The sequence below is a fragment of the Ornithorhynchus anatinus genome, chromosome 13 (genome assembly GCF_004115215.2).
Source record: "Ornithorhynchus anatinus isolate Pmale09 chromosome 13, mOrnAna1.pri.v4, whole genome shotgun sequence".
NCBI classification, from domain to species: domain Eukaryota; kingdom Metazoa; phylum Chordata; class Mammalia; order Monotremata; family Ornithorhynchidae; genus Ornithorhynchus; species Ornithorhynchus anatinus.
The window spans coordinates 41,310,307-41,330,820 of record NC_041740.1 but is presented as its reverse complement, the minus strand read 5'-3'; the positions used below and the strand labels follow the sequence as shown (position 1 = coordinate 41,330,820).

General features: G+C 52.9%; 1 protein-coding gene across 4 annotated transcripts in view; it reads right to left on the bottom strand.

The window, feature by feature from the left end:
* MEIS2 (Meis homeobox 2) overlaps positions 1 to 20,514 on the bottom strand; it is a 123,649-nt gene that overhangs the window by 25,682 nt on the left and 77,453 nt on the right. For all 4 annotated transcript variants that reach the window (XM_029078195.2, XM_029078197.2, XM_029078196.2 and 1 more), the window contains exon 9: positions 12,289 to 12,365. In XM_029078195.2, coding sequence (XP_028934028.1) covers positions 12,289 to 12,365 — 77 coding nt within the window. The remainder of the gene's footprint in view (positions 1 to 12,288; positions 12,366 to 20,514) is intronic.

Below are 20,514 nucleotides of genomic sequence, written 5' to 3'. Positions count from 1 at the left end.
GCAGTCGTAAAGGGAAAACAAACTGATAGAGGGGGACACTGAGTCAGGCGTCTGGGAGGGGGTGATGGGGGAGGTGGCCTGAATTTGGCCCCAGGAGTGGCAAACGAGCCATTAATCATTTGGAAACAGCGTGGCCCAGTGGCTACAACCTGGACCTGGGAGTTAGAAGACTCTGCCACTCATCTGCTGGGTGACCTTAGACAAGTCACTTCACTACTGTGGGTCTCAATTATCTCATCTGCAAAATGGAGATTAAGACTGTGAGCCCCACGTGGGACAACCTGATTCCCTTGCGTCTACCCCAGCGCTTAGAACAGTGCTCGGCACATAGTAAGCGCTTAACAAATACCAACATTATTATTATTGTTAAGTAGGACGGAGACTGTGTCCAACCTAATTACTTGGATCTACCCCAGTGCTTAGTTACAGTGCCTGGCACATAGTAAGCGCTTAACAGATGCTTAACAATTAGTCAGGCAGAGGATCCCCCTTTTCTGGGAAGAAAACTTTCTGTCCAAAAACTATCTCCGTGGTTGTTCACAACAAGGACCAATGCAGCCTAGATGAAATCCGGCTTCCAGGCGGCAGTGGGGAGAAAGTGACTGACTGTGGGATAATAATTATGACATTGGTTAAGCACTTACTAGGGGCCAGGCACTGTACTAAGTGCTAAAATGCTAGTTAACTCATATTAACCCATTTGATGCCCTGGTGGTTTCATGTACTTGGCTTCCGGCTGGCTGGGGCCCTGCCGGGAGGGCTAGAAAGGGCAAATGGGGCAGAATGGAGTGGGGTTGGGGGAGGGGCGTCCCTGCCAGGAGAAGCCTACAAACATCTAGAGGTGGAACTCCAACCAGCGTGATCTCTTCTACCCAAGGGGGAAGGGGAGGGGTTTGAGGAAAGTCCCATTGGAAGACCAAGATGGTGGGAGGATTCTTTTTTAAGGAGACACAGAATCTCTCTGTCTGACTGTTGGTGTTGGTGGGTCAGGGCAGGGAATTATCTCAGGCTAGCAGCGTTACCAAAAACAGGCCACTGGGCTAGCACAGATGATCCCCGGGGCCAGGATAAGGAGGTGGCCAGAGATGGAGGCAGTAGGGGCTCAGGAAATACTGCAGTAATTTACTATTGTCATTATTATTATCGTTAATATTAACAATTATAATATTTATTCAATGCTTACTATGTTCCAGGCACCATACTAAGTGCTGGGGTAGATATAAGGTGATTGGGTTGGACACATTCCCTGGCCCACATAGGGCTCACTCTCTTAATCCCCAGTTTACAGATGAGGTAACTGAGAACCAGAGAAGTGAAGCGACTAGCCCAAGGTCATGTAGCAGACACCTGGCAGAGCCTAAATTTGAACCCAGGCCCTTCTGATTCCCAGAGCTGTGCTCTAACCACTTAGTCATGTCTGTACCTCGGGGTCGTGAGCATCATCATCCCCATGATGGGTCGGCGGAGCCGAGCAAACAGATTCCTGTCTGGTGGGGGGTGGTCCCCCAGAAGCCCCCCCTTGAAAGCGACCATTACCTATGGCCCCATCTCCCGTCCCCAGCTCTTCCCTCCCCTCCAGGTTCTCCCCAGTCGGGTCCTTCCCAGGGAATTGGTATTTATCGTGTGCTTACACTGGGCTGAGCCTGGCAGCCAATGTTGGGTTGGAGCAATATATAATTCAATCCAACAGCCCCCACCCTACCTGGGGTTCACAGTCTAAGGAAGAGGAGAGCGGGGGCTTTATCCCCATTTTACAGAGATGGGAACGGAGGCCCAGAGAGGTTGGGTGACTTGCCCGAAATCACACAGCGGGCCAGGGTCAGAGCCAGGGCCGGAACCCAGGGCTCCCGACCCCCACCCTGCGCCCTGACCACCCGGCCGCTCTGCCAGGACGGCATCAGGTGTCGGGCCCTTCAGGGCACTGGGGCAGAATGGCCAACGATTTCTGCTAATTTTAACCGCCTGTGCGGTCCCGGTCCAGAAACGGCGAAAGAAACACAATGCGTAAGTAGATTTTACACCACATTAGAGTTGTCCAATTTCTCATGTTCTAAATTTTTCTGCATGGCTGCAGCCAGGAAGAAATGCATGTCTAGCACAATTCCACCAGCAGCTGCAGCTGAGACTTCACCGTATCGGAAAGGAGGCTTGGTTGCAGTCGGGGGGAGGTTTCTCCTAGAGACTGCAAGCTCCTAGAGGGCAGAGATCAAGTCTAACAATGCCTTCGGATTTCCCCCAACCGCTCAGTACAGCGCTCTGCACCCAGTAGATGCTCATTAAAATATTATCATTATCGTACTGGTCCCAAACACTATACTGAGCTCCGGGGCACATATAGGATAATCAGATTGGATGCAGTCCCTCATCCCTCATGGGGCTCACGGTCTGAGGAGGAGAACAGAATCCCCATTTTACAGATGAGGAAACCGAGGCACAAGAGAACTGAAGTGGCTCGCCCAAAGTCAGATTGCAGACACGTGACAGGAGCCTGGATTAGAACCCAGGTCCTCTGACACCCAGGCCCAGGCTCTCTCCGCTAGACCGCCATGCCGCTTCTCAGTAAATGCCGTTGATGCGTGAAACCTTTCACATAGAGGCAGGGCACAAACCCAAGGCTCTTACTCCTGCAGGGGGGAAGACAGGACAAAGTCTCGAGCCCATCAGTTAGCGCCCCGATCTCGGGATGCTATTTCAGTGACGGTACACTCACGGCAAATTGACGGCCGTCTCTCCCCACTCCGCCGACGGATCTCTACCAAATCTGCCTCCTGCTACAGAGCCCGGCAGTCCCACCCCATCTCGGAAAGACCCCCGCCACCCACCCCCTTCTCAGCCCAGCTGATGCCCCGTCCCTCTCATTAACAGACACAAAACTTCTGCTGCTCGGTGCTTTCTGCGGTTTGCCTGTGGCCTGCGTGAGCTACGTCTAGCTTTCTCTCACCAGAGAGCCAGAGAGAGCCCGTGAGAAGGGGGGGAAGCCAGGGAGAGGTGAGGAAAGAGGGCAAAAGCCAGGTGCGGAGAGAGGCGAGGAGAGCCAGGGAGAGCCGGGGAGAGCCGGGAAGAGCCAGAGAGAGGCGGGGAGAGGGGGAGAAATAAAATAATAATAATAAACCCTGCCAAGTGGATTCAGTTACAAGTTCATAGCCAGCTAAATCATTCGCAATTTTATGCTACTGGTTATTTCAATTTAAATGTTTGTAAATGTTCCTATTAAAGATGGAATAACCACTCCCCCAGTGATCAAAATGAAAGATTGGCACGGATAAAAATATATTGTAACTTGTTTAGAGCTGCCACGGGGGATGGTTACCGCTACGTCGTGCCTACTCGGGGCTCCGTCTCTCTCCACTGATGCCCGGTATGGAGGACGACGACGACCTCTGCCCTCCACCTACTGCCCTCCGACCTCTAACTACTGCTGGCTGCCCTCTGCCTTATGCCCTATGACCGATGCCTTCTGCCTCTTCCCTCTGCCCACTGCCCTCCGACCTCCATCCTTTGCCCTCTGCCTGCTCCCTCCAACTTCTGTCTTCTTCCCTCCGCCCACTTCCCTCTGTCTGCTGCCCTCTGACCTGGCTCTTTGCCCTCAGACCTCACTCTAGGACTTCCGTCCTCTGACCTCTTCCCTCGGCTCTGTGCTGGGCAGATTCCTGACGGCAGTCCGATGGAGCCCCTGAAGGTTCTGAGGTCCCCAGCCACACCACGGGTGCCCCGACTTGCACCCGCAGCCTGGGCCCAACCCCCACAAGGTATGCAGCAGAGTGGCTGGATTTTCCTGGGTAGGGACCCCCATGGTAGCCTCTGCTGGGGCCCCAGCAGGTCCTCCCCTTCGGGAGGTCCTCCCCTCCCCTCCCCGTCCGAAGACCTCAGACACTGGACTGATCCAGGACCAGAGAAGATTGGAGGAGCATCCCTAATCATTAGGGTATTTCTTAGGCCCTTACTATGGGCCAGACGCTGTGCTAAGCATTGGGGTGGATGCAAGATAATCACATCGGACCCAATCCCCGCTCCCCGCCACGGAACAGGGAGGGAGAGCAGGGAGCTGATCTCCATTTTATAGAGGAGGGCACTGAGGCACAGAGAGGCTAAGTGACTTGCCCGAGATCACAGAGGTGGCCAGTGGCAGAACCCAGGTCTCAAGACCCCCAGTCTCTGTTTTGCCATCTAAGCCCAGGGCTGTGCAGAGGCCCATGACAAGGCTGTGGAAGAAAGAAGCCTGTCCTCTTGTCCCTGGGTTATTCACATGGAGAGTGGGGGCGGAAGGACTTTTCTAGAAGGCTAAGAGGGCATTAGCAGAGGGAAGAGGGGTTAGGGTGGTGGAAACTGGCTGAAGAATTGAGGGAATTTTCTGGATATTTTGGTCTCAAGCTCAACCTCCCTCCCTCTTCCCCTTTGGTTTGAAAAGTTGGATTGTCAATTTCTCAAGGGCAGGGGATGTTTCCTGTTTTTTTCCAAGCACTCAGTGCCATCTTCTGCACTCAGACCCATGCTTGATCCACTAGGTCACATAACTTGTCACTCTCTCTGCCACACACACCCTAGCAATCGCACACTCTCCCGGCACCCGGCACGGTCACGCTCTCCCATATTTTAGTAGTGGCCACTGGAACCCTAAATGGTTATGATGACCACCTCCTCAGGCGGCGATCTGGCTGACAAAGGCAACCTTTACACTACTGTGATGCAGAGTAAACTGTTTATACAGTGAGGTAACAGATGTGCAGTGAGACAATGGACTTTGGTTAGATAGAGGACGGGTAGGGAGACAGCAGACGTGCCTTGAGACAGCAGGTGTGCAGTGAAACAGTGGATGCACAGGGAGACAGCAGACATTTAGCAAAACAATAGGATGTGCAGCGAGATAGCCAGCAGGCAGTGAGACGGAAGACATGCAGCGAAAGTGGACATGTAGTGAGATAGCAGATGTGGAGGAAGCAGGATAATAATAATAATAATGTTGGTATTTGTTAAGCGCTTACTATGTGCCGAGCACTGTTCTAAGCACTGAGGTAGACATAGGGGAATCAGGTTGTCCCACTTGGGCTCACAGTCTTAATCCCCATTTTACAGATGAGGGAACTGAGGCACAGAGAAGTTAAGTGACTTGCCCACAGTCACACAGCCGACAAGTGGCAGAGCTGGGATTCGAACTCATGAGCCCTGACTCCAAAGTCCGTGCTCTTTCCACTGAGCCACGCTGCTTCTCCACGCTAGGATGGCCTAGCGGATAGAGACCTGGCCTGGGAGTCAGGGGGATCTGGGTTCTAATCCCTGCTCTGCCACTTGTCTGGTATATTATCCTGGGCAAGTCACTTCACTTCGCTGGGCCTCAGTTACCTCATATGTAAAATGGGGATTAAGACTGTGAGCTCTATGAGGGACAGGGACTGAGTCAAACGGGATTAGCTTCTACCTACCCTAGTTCTTAGTACAGTTCCTGGTACATATTAAGCACTTAACAAATACCATCCAAGAAATGTGTTGCAAAACAGTGGGTGTCCAGTGAGACAGCAAATGTGCAGTGAGATAGCAGACCCAGTGAGACAGCAGACATACAGTGAGACAGTGGACGTCACACATGGGGAAAACAACACGGTGTAAAATTCACCGTCATATTCTCGGTTGGGATACTGCTAGAATAAAGCACCAGTTCTTGGCCTGTCATGTCTGTGTTTGTGTGTCTGTCTGTCGCATGTGCCTGTCTGAAGTTGCTTCCACAGGACCCAGAAAACAGCCAGCCAGTGGAACATCTGGCTGATTCCCTCTGAGATGGAGAGAGAGTCACAGAGAGACAGGTAGAGACAGAGAGGTAGAGAGACAGAAACCTACACGGGAGACCCACAGAGACAGGGAGTGAGTCCGCTAGACTGTAAGCTCATTGTGAGCGGGGACCGTGTCTTTATCAACTCTGTCACACTGTACTGTCTCAAGCACTTAGTCCAGTATTCTGCACACAGTAAGTACTTAGTATATCCCACTGATTGAATGAAATGGTAATGAAGTCTGTTCCTTCCTCTGCCAACTGAGCTGAGGTGGACTTAAGCCCAGGTCCTTGCAGGGAGGACCATCCTCTTCCACCTTCCAGGACTCCCTCTTCCCTCAGGCAGTGGCTCTTTGGGCGGCCCGGCAGTCTGGACCATTGGTCAGCCGGCGAAGGCCTCCGCTCTCACTCCCCTGGCGGGGACCGGCCGGGTCCATGAGCCGAGCCCGAAAGCGGGTGGGAAACTTCCCCTCGCGGTGGGTTCAGGGCAGCTGGGATGGTGGGGGGCTTGGGGAGGGGGGCGTGGCGTGATTCACCTCACTCTCAGGCCAGCCACAGTGCAAAAGGCTGGCCCGGGAGAGCTGTCGGGGTCAGGGGGGCCCAGGGGCTGGCCGGACCCTTGAGCGGGCCAACGACGACCGTGAGTCATGTCCAGAGAGCAGAAAAAAGGCCCCTGTGACCATCGCAAGGTAACAGCCAGCAGGAAATGGAACTGGCAGTCAACTCAGAAAAAACACTTCTAAGCCCTTAGAAAGAACACATACACACACACACACACAAACGCACACGCGTGCTTGCATACCCACACACTTATACATCCCCCCCAGGCACACACCCCCATAGGCAGATACCTACAAACGAACAGATTCCCCCCACAGTCACGTACCCGCGTAGACAGACACTCACACACACACACACAAACATGCACACATGCATGCACGCCTGCTCGCTCGCTCTCTGCCCCCGCCCCCAGCCCCAGCACCCAGAAGGCGGAATTGTGCGTCATTCACAGCCAGTCAGGACACATTTCTGGGGTTTGGGGGTTGGGGGCCGGTAGAGCTGGGAGGGTGGGGAGGCTGAGGGGGCCCGGGAAGGACCCGGGGGATGGGGCTGGGAGGGCTAGGGGACCTGAGGGGCTGGGGGCGGGGTGGGATTTTTGGGACTCTTAGGGTTTAAAACCTGGGCCTGCACCTGCCCAACGAGTTTTCTCTCTTTTCTTTAGAACATAGGGGAAAAAAAAGTCCTTTCAGGGCTGGGAGGGCGTTGGAGTTTCTGGGGCTGGGAAGGTCTCCCCGGAGGGGCCCCTGGGCTCCGGACCAACCCCAAACCACTCAGCAAATTTAGGGTTATCACTTCTGTTCGGCCCCAGCCCCCAAACCCAACCTCACTCTGCCCCTCCTTGTCCTGTCCCATCGCGCTCCACCCCATTCCAATACAGCGCTCTGCCCCTCATTAATCAAAGTCTTACTGAAGCCTCGAATAAGCCTCAAATCTCCTCAAAGAAGCCTTCCCCAACTAGGCCCTCATTTCCTCCTCTCCTACCTGCTTCCGCATTGCCCTTGCACTTTGATTTGCACCCTTGATTCACCCCTCCCTTAGCCCCTTGGGGATTATGTCCATATCTTTAATTTATTTATTTCTATTTTCGCCTGTCTCCCCGCTAGACTGTAAGCTCACTGTGCTCTTGTCAACCACCTCTGCTTTACTGTACCCTCCCAAGCGCTTAGTTCGTGCTCCGCACCCAGTAAGCACCTAATAAATACGAGTGATTGTTCTACTGATGGATTTTTGAGCGTTTGCTGTGTGCAGAGCACTGTACTAAACGCCTGGGAGAGTACACTCCATCAAGGAATCTCGTACAGCTCTCTGCAAACAGTGGGAGCCCAGTGCATACTCTGTACTCAGTAATTGGCTTTAAAGTTCTCCATCACCTTGCCCCTCACCTCCCTTCTCTCCTTCTAAATCCCAGCCCACGCACTCAGCTCCTCTAGTGCCAATACCCTTCTCACTGTGCCTCGTTCTCACCTGTCCCGCGGTCAACTCCTGACCCAAAGTCATGGCCTGCAACACCCTCCCTCCTTAAATCCATCAGACAATCACTCTTCTCCCCTTCAAAACCCTACTGAAGACACAACTCCTCTGAAAGGCCTTCCCAGACTAAGCCTCGCTTTTCCTCAGTTCCTCCTCTCTTCCGCATCACCATGACTTCTCCCCCTCCCCACTCTGCAGCACTTATGTATATATATGTCAATAATTCTATTTATTTTTATTGATGCCTGTTTACTTGTATTGACGCCTGTCTCCTCCCCACCCCCTTAGACTTTGAGCCCGTTGTGGGCAGGGATTGTGTCTCTTTATTGCTGTATTGTACTTTCCAGGTGCTTAATACAGTTCTCTGCACAGAGTAAGCACTCGATAAATATGATTGAATGAATGAAGTGCCCAGCACAGTGCTCTGCATACAGTAAACAAACACCCAGTACAGTGCTCCACATATAGTGGGAGCCCAGCAGAGAACTCTGCACACAGTGGACATCCAGTACAGTTCAGTACTCTGCATCCAGCAGGCGCCTAATCCAGCATTCTACATACAACTGGCACCCAGTCCAGTGCTTAGCACACAGTGGGCAACCACTTAACAGTCCAGAAAGTAACTGTACCCAGGGCAGGGAAAAGATAAGGGAATCGAGGCAAAACTGAAACCAGCCGGTCTGGCAACTTGTCAGGAGCCGTGGAAGGGTGCGGTGAGAAGGACATCAAAGCGGATAGGACACGGGAAGCTTTCCAAATTCCTCTCTTGCCCCATTTTCCTGCCGGTAACCGAGATTTCCCGGAGGGACCAGTAATTTACTTTAATGTTTGTCTCACTGGCTTGGCTGTCAGTTCCTTGAGGACGGAGATCCTGCCGACTAATTCGGCTGTACACTGCCAACTGCTGAGTACAGCATGCTGCCCAGAATGGGCGCTCAGTGAAGACCGTGGATCGATTTTTTGGTTCTTGACTGGTGATTGAGCTAGCACCGTTTCCCCCAATCCCTGCTCCCTGGTCTCCGCGGTGGTTAGGGGAGCTCAGAAGTCTGGCTGGGGTCTTGCCTGAGTTTGAGGGGAATGTTCTGGGGTGGGGTGAGGGGATGGGCACTGGCCCGAACACAGTGCCGGCACGAGACTAACCTCAGACAGCTTCTCTCTCCCTGTGTCTTTCTGTCTGACTCTGTCTCCGTTTCCATGCTCTGCTCCTGCTCTCCCTCAGTTTCCCCTCTTATTTTCACCGTCCCCATGTGGGACAGGGACTGTGTCTGACCTGGTCGTTTTGTATCTACCCCAGTGCTTAGCACAGGGCCTCCAAGCTTTCTACCAGCTCGCTTCCTCTTACCTTTCTCCCTCTGCTCCCATGACACCCCAGCTCACTTTCTTTTCTCCTCAGAAACATCATCCTCAAGGGCATTCATTTCACTTGACTGCATGCCAATTCCTGCCCTGGGCAGCTACTGAGTGAAACGCACTGAACCGGGTACCTACTGTGTATTGGCCACCTCCAGTAGGTACCTAATACAGCACTTTGCTCACAGTTTTTACTTAATACAGTCTTGGCCCTTAGTAGGCACCTGGTACAGTCCTCGACACCAAGTTGGCCCCCCAGGACAGTGCTCTGGGTTGAAGTTGGAGCCGAGAGGTCTCAGCACTCAGTAATCACTCAACGGTATTTATTGAGCACTTAGTGCTCAATAGATACAGTTGTTGAAGATAATGACACTGCTGAGGTGAAGAGTTGTTCCATCTGCTGGTGAGGAGGTGTTCTGTCCACACCGCTGGTGGAGAGGTGTTTTCCATCCTCTCCAGTGGTGAGGAGGTGTTTTCTGTCTACACTGCTGGTGAGGAGGTGTTCTGTCCACACTGCTGGTGAAGAGATGTTTTCCCTCTTCCCCAGCGGTGAGGTGTTTTCCGTCTACACCCTTGGTGAGGAATTGTTTTTTGAAACTACCGCTGCTGAGGAGGTGTTCCATCCACACTGCTGGTCCAGAGGTCAGCAGAAGAACAATCACTCTCCTTCCTCCCGATGGCTTCCCCCAAAGCCCAGGATGTCTAGCTGGGAGGGACAGCAGCCTGGGCCTCTCCTCTGTCCCCCTCCAGGGCAGCCCGGTGTTGGGGGACCCACTCTCTGCAGCCCGGCCAGCCCACCCTAGGGACCCCTCTCGCCGCTCTGGGTGGCCTAGCCCGGCGCAGCTCGAGGAAGGGGTTCCGATGACCACGCCGGTTCCCAGGGTGTACTTTTTTCTTCTTCCCGCCCTCTCGGCTCTTGGGGACGACAAGTGCGTGAGTGTGTGTGTCAGCCAGCGAGTGAATGTGTGTGGGTGCACATGCGAGAGTGTATATGGGTGAGCGTGAGCGTATGCAAATGCGTGCGTGAGGGGTACGTGCGTGTGAGAGAGCACGGGGGGCCGGTCCCTTTCTGGGTTGTGGCCTAGGAAGACCACTTCTCCAGGAGAGCTCCCCCAGTCCCAGGCCTACACGTGCTGGCCCCCAAGCGCCCAGCCCAAAGGGGGCTGTTGAACGGAGCTGGGGGTCCGGGCTGGGGGGAGGGGGCGCAGGCCCCGGGTGGGAGGGTTTTCCAAGCCCAGATCTGCCCCCCTCCCTCGCCCCAACTGCCTTTTCTTTTCAGGTTAGGCAGTTTATTTCCGCATTAATCACCCTGACAGCGCCAAAGCAACTCAATTTTCTGCTTCTGTAGGTAGGTACATCACCACTTTCTGTACCGCGCTGGGCCTGAAAAGGGCTGCCGCTAAGCTTTGGTTACTCGGGTAATTGAAATGCACTGCACACTACAGGGTGCATTAAAGTCAGATAACAGCGGTTCCCGGGGCCAATATAAGTAGCTTGACTTCCCCGGAAAAAAAAAAAAAAGAAAAAAAAAATGGCCTGACAGATAAGGCAGACAAACTGGCTAATTCTCCAAGCATGTCTCTCATTGTGATCCTAGAAAAATGAGGAAAAAAATGAATCACAGAGAACCACAAAATCAATTGACCCTAAGGTAGCTCATCAACCAGCAGGGCTGATAAACCTAAAAGCTTTGTTAATGTCTGCCTGTCTGTATCCCACAGATAGAACACTTTGTAAATGAACCTGCTTTGATAAATATATTAAGGAAAGCTGTGAATAAAGGCAGCGACTTCTCATTTGTAAATACAACCCCTGCTACATGGAATTAGAATGATAAAATGGAGTTCCGTGTAATTAAGTTTGTATAAGACCTGAAATCCGTGCAAATACTTTCCCTGAATTTTGAAAGAGAACTGTCAGTTCAATTAATCTGAACATCACCCCGAGAATGTACTGAACAAAATTAAGCCGCCGATAAAAGCTGGACCCGTATTTTGATAAGTAATTCCTATATCATTTCTTGGCCGCTGTGATCATTTTATTTAACACCCCCCCCTCCCTTCGCCCCCTCCCTCGGCGATGCTCTAAGCTTCTTACAAAAGGGTGGGTGGCACCCCACATCGCCCAGAACCGGGGGCTGCTGTGCCATAGGACGGGAGAATCGGGGGCACGAGGGTGGGGGTGGAGGGACTCTCTCCCAGCCTGGGGTGAGAAATAGCAGAGGGAATAAATTCCCATTAGGAGGAGGCGTTTTAAAAAACCTGTCTCTTCCACAGGCCCCAGAGCCTGGACAAAGGGAGCTGGCTGAGGCCGGGGGGCCGGGGGGTCAGGAGCCTGGGAGCCCGGGGCTGGGATGGGGCAGACCACCTGAGCTTCCCTGGGCCGCTTTCGGTGGGATGGTTGGGGCCCGGAGGAGTAGGTTCCGGATCAGAGTTGGAGGCGGAGGCTGGGAATGTGGAGACATGTTTGAAAAGGCCTCAGGAGGGGAGAGGGAGAGAAGGGAGTTGGGGGCTGGGGAGCCGGGTGGTTTTGTGTGCTTGTGTGTGTCGAGAGAGAGAGAGAAAAACAGAGATAGAGAAGGGAGAAAGAGTGAGAGAATGGATGAGAAGGACAGAGGAGAGATAGGAAGGAGGAGAGTGAGAAAGAGAGAGGAAGAGAATATAGGAAAGATGAGAGAAGAGAGCGAGGAGGAAGACAGGAGGTACCAAGAAAGAGAGAGGAGAAAGACGGCAGAAATAAGAAGAGAATAATGGGAAGGAGAAAAAGACAGGAAGGTTACGAAAGAAAGGTGAGTAAGAAAAAGACAAGGGAAAATGAGAGAAAGGAGAAAGAGGAGGAGACGAGAGAAAAATGGAGGAAGAGGGAGGTGCAGGAAGGCAGCGCAGAGATCTTCCAAAACACTCTGCCTGGTTTTCCTCCCCCTGCCCCGCCCCATCTCTAAGTGTTCCCTTCAGCCCTAGAAGTGGACCGAGCCAGGAGTTGTGTTGTCATCCTCCTCCCCCCACCCCGCACCACACGCGCACACACATATACACACACAAACACACACACTATTGCTTCGGTACCGGAATGAAAACGAAAACAATTATTTAGAAACTGCCGTGCAGCAGGGGAGCCAAGATATCGACCGGCGGGTCACTCACCAGTTGTTTACTTGAAGGATGGTGAGTCCAGTGTCTTGGGCTAGCTGTTTCTTCTGCTCCTCTGAAGGGTAGGGATGCTAATGGAAAAACAAACGTTTTAGAAGATGAATCAGAAGTTAAGGAAGACACACACACACACAAACACACACAGATACACACATACACCCCCCCCCCCCCTTCAGCCTGCCCCTGCCACTTGGGGTGCTCAGTGCCTGCCGCTTGGACATTTTCAGAACAGCAGTTCTGCTTTTTTTCCTTTCTTTCAGACCCCCAAAGGCAGGAGCGACAGCTGTTTTCTGACAGGGATGAAGAGCAAAGCCAAAGACGGCTGAGTTCTCCACCCCACGTCCTCACGGCACATCTTAGAACTCACGCCAACAAAAGAAATGTACCAATCAGATGTGCGGTTTCTGTTTTGAGATCTGCCTGAGGTTGAAGGATTTTTTTGGGGTTTTTTTAAAATGGTATTTGTTAAGTGCTTATTCTGTGCCAAGCACCATACTAAGTGCTGGGTAGATAAAGCTGATCAGGTCATACACAGTCCATGACCCACACAGGGCTCAGAGTCTTAATCCCCATTTTAGAGATGAGGGAACTGAGGCCCAGAGAAGTGAAGTCACACAAGGTCACACAGCAGACAAGTGGTGGAACTGGGATTAGATCCCAGGTCCTTCGCCATCCAGGCCCGGGCTCTTTCCACTAGGCATCACTGCTTCTCGGGCATTTAGGTGATCAGTTCTCACTGGTTCTCTCGCTGACACTAACCCCCAGAGAAAGAGGCAACGTGGCCCAGTGGGACGAGCACGGGCCTAGGAGCTGGGAGACCCTGATTCTAGTCCTGGCTGGCTCCTCCAACAGACCCGCTGAATGACCTTGGGCAAGTCACCTAACCTCTCTGGGCCTCTGTGTCCTTATGGGAGAGAAGAGGGTGAACCCCACGTTGGGGGTGGGGGACAGGAAGACGGGACAGGGACTGGGTCCAAGCTGTTATCCTTGAGTCTGCCCCAGTCCTCGGCCCAGAGTGAGCACTGCACCAAGGCGGCCACGATGAGAGATTTATGAAGGATTTCCCAGAAAGCGCCGGGACATCCTGCACCTGGAGGATCCCCCCGACAGGTCGGAGGGCACCGCTCTCTGCCAGTGGTTCCACGGAGCTGACCGGCCGGTCGCGGGCTCAGAGAGAAAGACGGCCTCACTGTTGGTGATGGTGATCTGCGGACTGGCCATGGCCACACACGCTACACACAACGTGTACCGACAAGCCACTCCCCCGCCGCCCCGTCCGGTAGACACGGGAAGGCACCGGCCAGCACCCACGGAGAGCATAGCGGGCAAGCGGCTGCCCCTGCCCCACGTCCCAGCTCACAGACGCCCAAGGCCATCACGCACCTGACTCCCCCACATGGCTCCTGGGTCTACCTGCCAACCCCTCCCATTAGATGGACCCCCGCCATGCCCTGGCTTCCTGGGGCGGCACAGAGACCCCAGGTCTTGGAGCATTGAGGCCTCTCCATACCCACCGGGTCACAGCATCCAGCACTTGGCACAGTGCTCTGCACACTGTAAGTTCTCAATACACGTCATTGATTCAATGGATGGATTAATCGACTCGAACCCGGCTCTAGTTTTGACTCTGCCCCAGCCTGCTTGGTGACGTTGAACTAGTCACACAAGGATAGTAAGCAGCAGCAGCACTAATAACAGTACTTACTGAGCGCTCAGTAGGTGCAGTGCATGGTACTGAGCCCGTGGGAAAGCCCGACAGAAGCACAGGACACGTTCCCTGCGCACAAGGAGTTTCCACTTTAACGAGGGAGATAGGCATCGATCAATTAATCAATCCAAGGTATTTATATTGAGCGCTTACTCTGGGCAGAACACTGTACGTGATTCCTGCTCTCAGGAGCTCACAGTTTAGTGGGCACAAAATCCAGGCATAAAAATATTTACCAATAGAGAAATTAGAGTAATTAATTGACTGTGCAGCTGTTGTAAATGTATACACAAGTGCTGAGAATATAATAAATATGTACTCGCAAGAAGCAGTTGATGGGATTCAGATTGCTGACTAACCTCTCAGTTCCCCACACTATTTGCTCTCCCCTCTGTGTCACTTAACGCACCTGGGCCTCTACCCCTTAATAATCTTGCGACCCACCCCATCCCCATAGCACTTATGTACCTGTTCTCCCTCCTACTTAGACTGTGAGTCCCATGTGGGACCTAATTATCTTGTCTCTATCCCAGCATTTAGTGCAGTGCTTGGCACAGAGTAAGCACTTAACAAATACAACTATTATTATTATTATCTCCTACTCTGCCACTTCCCCTAACTATAATTTCACATTTGTCTCCCCTCCTAGATTGTAAGCTTTGTGTAAAATAATGGTATCTGTGAAGTTCTTACTATGTGCTAGACAATGCACTAAGCACTGGGGTGGACGCTAGCTAATCAGGCCGGACACATTCCATGTCCCACATAGCCTCAATCCCCATTTTACAGATGAAATGACTGAGGTGCAGAACAGTAAGTGACTGTCCAAGGCCTCCCAGCAGAAAAATGGTGGAGCTGGGATTAGGTCCCAGGTCTTTCTGACGCCCAGGCCTGTGCTCTATCCGCTAGACCACACTGCTTCTATGCTCCTTGAAGGCAGGGAATGTGTCTACCAACTCTATAACATTGTACGCCCCCAAGTAAGTGGCAAGAGCACGAGTTTGGGTGTCGGAGGATGTGGGTTCTAATCCTGGCTCCGCCACTTGTCTGCGGTGTGACCTTGGGCAAGCCCCTTAACTTCTCTGTGCCTCAGTTACTTCATCTGTAAAACGGGGATTAAGGCTTGTGAACCTCAGGTGAGACAACCTGATTACCTTGTAACTCCCCTAACGCTTAGAACAGTGCTTGGCACAGAGTAAGTGCTTAACAAATACCATCATTATTATTATTATTACTACAGTGCTCGGCACACAGTAAATGCTCATAAATGCCATTGATGGATTGATGGCTTAATAGTCCACGCATTTCTTTTCCCGGTGAATCTCTGGGTCTCTATTTCCTTCCCTGTAAAATGGGAATAAGAACGCTGCTCTCTCTTCCTGTAAGCTCCACGGGAGACAGGGACCGTGTCGAATCTGACGGTCCCGTATCTATCCCAGCGTTTGGTAGAGTGCCTGGCATGCAGTAAATAAGTAATCACAATAACAGCAATGCTGCTGCTGCTGATGATAGTGATACTAATGGTCAGTGATGATGGTGATGACGACGGTGGTGATGACATTGGCGGTGATGACAATGGTGGTGATGGTGTGGATGGTCTTGATGGTCACGATAATGGTGATGATGGCAATAACGGTGGTGATGGTGGTGTGGATGGCGAGGAGGATGATAATAGCGATGATAACAGTGACTGCGACGATGACGATGGCGATGGCGTGGATCACGACGATGGTCGTGATAATGGTGATGGAGGCAACGATGGTGGTGGTGGTGCTGCTGTTGATGATAGTGATGACAGTGGTGACTGGGGTGATGGTGATGATAGCGGTGAAAATGGTGACGGTGGAGATGACGATGGTGGTGGCGATCATGATGGTGGTGAGGATGATGACGGTGGCAATGACAATGGTGACGGTAGAGATGGTGATAATGGTGATGGTGGCGATGATGATGGTGGTGAAGATGATGGTGATGAGGATGGTGACCGTGGCAATAACGATGGTGATGATGATGGTGATGATGGTGACGGTGGCGATGATGAAGGCAGTGAAGATGATGGCGATGACAGTGATGAGAATGGTGACCGTGGCAACGGCGATGGTGATGTTGATAGTTACGACTGGCCATACCCCACAGGGACGTTGGGATATGAGCTCATTGATGGCATTTGGGGAGAGAAGACAAATCCACCCTTGTGGTACTTGACTTCCGATTAGTGAGAGGAGGGGCACCCCCTTCAAGGGAGACCCCAACTTGAAGAACGATGACCCAAATAAATCAATTGTATTCACTGAGCACTTACTGTGTGCCGAGCACCGTACCAAGCATTAGGAGAGTATGATATAACAGTTAAGACACATTCCTGAGCTTACAGTCTGGAGCCACAAAAGTCACAAGGTTGAAGGCGCCCCCCTCCTCTCCCCTAGCCAGCGAAAGGGGTTAACTCAACATGGTGCGGGGATGAGGGAGCCGGGCGTTTGGTTTTCGGCAAACGCGAACAAAGACGGACGACGAGGCTGTGTTAATCTGGGTGAAGGATACGATGAAAACCCATGTTTTCTGCTGGCTGCGAGGGTGTTGACACATTTTTGGCACAGGGACTGCCACCCCCGCCCCCACCGCCCCCAATCCCGATCCTGATCTGGAGAGCGGGCGGTGAATACAACCCAGACTCTCCCTCTCCCTCCAAAGCCGGTCCGCATCGGTCCTGACCCCTTTGCTGCCTCCAAAACCACCGACGGCCTCTGGCCTCGGCGCTGGCTCAACTGGAGTCCACAGTCCAATGACCACTCGCAGCCAGCGCCCGCTATCGGTTAGCCCATCATCACTCGTGCCTGCCATCAGTCACGCCTGACGCCGGTCGTGCCCGCCATTGGTCGCGCCTGCCATCGGTCATGCCCATCATCAATTGCACCCATCACCAATCACGTCTGCCATCGGTCACACCCATCATCGGCCATGACTGCCCTCGGTCACATCTGTCATCCGTCATGCCCATCATCAATCGCACCCATTACAAATCGCGCCCCCAGTCGTGCTCACCCTTAGTCATGCCCACCATCAGTCATGCCCATCATCAATTGTGCCCATCAGCAATCGCGCCCACCAGTCATGCCCACCATCAGTCATGCCCAACCCCCATCGTGTCCACCATCATTTATGTCAGCTGCGAATTGTGCCCATTACCAACTGTGTGCCCCCATCAGTCACACCCATCTTCGACTGTGCTTGCCATAGATCACCCTCTGCCGTCGTGACAAATGCCGGCCACCTGGTGCTGCCCCTGGAGCCCCCGCCGTTCTCCTGGGGACGGAGATGGTGGAGGCCACAAGAAGGAGAGAGTTGTACTGGTCAGCTATCTTGTGCCCTCAGGGAGCTTACAATCTAATGGGGGAGATGGATGGACAGACAGACACAGATTGTGTGCAGAAAGTGGGAGCAGGAGGAGAAACGAGGACAGATCTGGAAGGACCAGAAGAGTGATGGGAGGAAGCAACCGAGGCTAAATAGCTGACCGTACTGTACACCATGGGCACCTGGGGCTCAGGATTGAGCCGGCCAGATGTCTGGGGAGCCATCTGGGGGCCACTGGGAGTTAACCAGGGAGGGCTTCCTGGAGAGGCAGAGGGGCAAAGCAATCAACTAATCAATCAGTGAGAAGTGGCATGGCCTAGTGGAAAGAGCCTAGGCTGGGAATTCAATTGTAAAACCAGCTCCACCACTCGCTTGTTGTGTGATCTTGGGCGAGTCATTTAACTACTCTGTGCCTCAGTTTCCTCATCTGTTAAATGGGAATTCAATGCCTGTTCTCCCCCTTACTTAGGCTGTGACCCTCATGAAGGCCAGAGACTGTGTCTGACCTGATTAACTTAGGACAGGGCTTGAAAAACAGTAAGCGCTTAACAAACACAACACCATCACCACCAATAATAATAATAATAATACACCAGAAGCACAATACTTGTGCCCTCCACTCATGGAGCTTACACTCTAATGAAACTTGAATGGATCTGAACAGTCTCTGTGGCTTCAGAACCGAGGAATTCCTGGCCCCTCAGTTCCCAGAGCTGATGGGACTCTCCCGGCCTCTTCCCCTCCCCCCAACCCCAAATTTCCCAAATCATAAGATGGCCCACGAGCAGTCAGTATCCAGAGGGGCAATGTGTTTTCTATTAAATTACAAATGCCCGTCTCTATTCAGGGTCCCGGAGTGGGCTGGGCGGAATTCCCCCCACCCTGTCCGTCAACGTGCTCTGACACTTAATTAGAACAGACACTGTATTGAAACAATAAATGTAGGGGGGGAGGGGGCACCAGACCCCTCTGCTCTAGTGGCTAAATGTCCAACCAGCTTGGAGTTGAAATAAAACGTGTGTTTGGAAACTGGAAGGAGATCCCCTAGCAACAATTTGCCGTCAGTTTCCACCTCCTAGGGTCAAGACTATCCAGCCCCTAGTCCAAGGGTCCTGGGAATCCAGCTGGAGGGTGCCTGAGGTGTCCAGAGGGAGGGACCAAGGATGCCAAGATTGCCTGGTACCCGAAATCCAGGGACTCCTAGCACCGGCTGGGTCTCTTACCAGCTCAAGACCCCTTGGCTGTTGCCTTCAGCTTGGACACCGGCCACCATCCAGGGCGCTTGCTGGCGTCTGACTGTTGTCCGGTACTAGCCTGCCCCAGTCTGGCTTACTGGTTCTCTGAGGTCACAAGACCCTTGGACTAGGGGGTCCTAGAGGAGAGGCTGCTGACCTTCCTTTTTACTTGATGCTCGGCCCCTGCGGTAGCATGGGGCATTGGAGGGAGAGTGTTTTCAAAGAGGGGCTAGCCCCTGGATGACCAGATGGGCCTCGGTTTTCTCACCTGCGAAATGGGGTGGGATGTCTGCTCTCTACCCTGCGGGGCTGTGGGGAGACGCAGTGCGATCACAGGGGTGAAGGTACTTTGGAAAAGTGGAAATACTGAGCAAATCTACCATATCGGGGAAGGAATCTCCCCTCCCTGCTCAAACCCCTGCTGGTTCTCTTCTCCCTCTCCTGCGACACTGTTTCCAGGAGCCTTTTGTGGGCAAGACGTCCCTGCTGCTCCCCCAGCCTGGAACCCTCTGCCTTCCCAAATCGGCCAGACCAGAGCTCTCCCCTCCTTCAAAGCCCTTCTGAAAGCCCCCTGGAAAGTCTTCCCTGATTGGTTTTCACATCACAAGTCATACGAAGCCAGCAGCCCCCTCCAGGCCTGACGTCCCGCTCCCACCCTCCCTCAGAGGTGTTCTTCAATGGAACATCCCATGATTTCCTTCAGTTTCTCAAGTGGTCGCTATTTTGACAACTGTCCCTTCTGAGAGCACGGAAACTCCTTGTGAGGAGGGACACTGTCTCTTCTGTGTTGTACCTCCCATGACAGCGGGCACTGCACTGGACGGGGGGGTGTCACACTGGACAGTGTGGAGCATCACACTGGACAGAGGTGGGACACGCTGGACAACAATTGCTCAGGACCTTCTGTCCTGTGCTGCTGCTCCAGTCTATCATTATATTGTCCTCTCCCAAGAGCTTAATACAGTGCTCTGCATACAGTCAGTGCTCAATAAATCTAATCGATTTAAGTAAGAGTAAGAGGCTCCTGGGATACGGGGAGGAGTCCAGCACAGCTCCTGCCAGGGGATCTGGAATGAGTGAACGAGCAAGCGAGAAAGAGGAGAAAGAAGTTGGGGCAAATCAGGGCAAGCCACAGAGGATGCCGGGGGCCTGGGGGGTGGAGGTCTCAAATCCAAAAATGCCCCGAGGGAAGGTTTCCAGAAGGGCTAAGGATATGTTGGAGAAGCCAGTACAGCTGGAGGAGCCACATCCCCTCCCCCCTCCCACCCCCTTATACATACTCTACCTCTACATCCCCAACCACCCCACCCTCCCGTGGGGGAAGGAGCTGGATTCCATTGTAGGAATGGGGGAGGGCAATGAGGCCGCACAGAGGGAGTCTCCTCACCCCAGGCCCCTTTCCAATTCAGCCAACAACCAGGGGGAACCCCCAAAAGGGAAACCAAATCTACTCAGGAAATTCCTGGCTTTTCAAGTGGGGTCTTTCCAGTGTGCCATTCCAACAATTCCTATATTGATGACACCATGCCAGGGGAGGGTCACAGGGGGAGAGAGGAAAGAGGATTATATATGAGGTGGGTGTGGGGAGAGGGTGAAAATTTGTCCGAAGGCCACGGGTACCAAAGGCCTGCCTCACTCTCGGAGAGCCCCCGGGACAACTGTTCGAGAGAATGAGGCCTGAAAGGGTACACTGGACATCGCTGAGACCCTGAGGAATTCGGGGAAAAGAGGAGGGCCCTGGGACCACACCGAGTACATCCCTGCCACCTCAGCGGCCAAGCGGACGAAGAACAAGGAACGTATTCAAGCGGGACTCGACTTCCATAACGTCTAGACAAGTTCGGTGCTAGCAGCTAATCTTTTGACAACTACCTTATTTAACAGGTCCAGACACGGTGACACAGAAGGCCGGGTTCGAAGGGA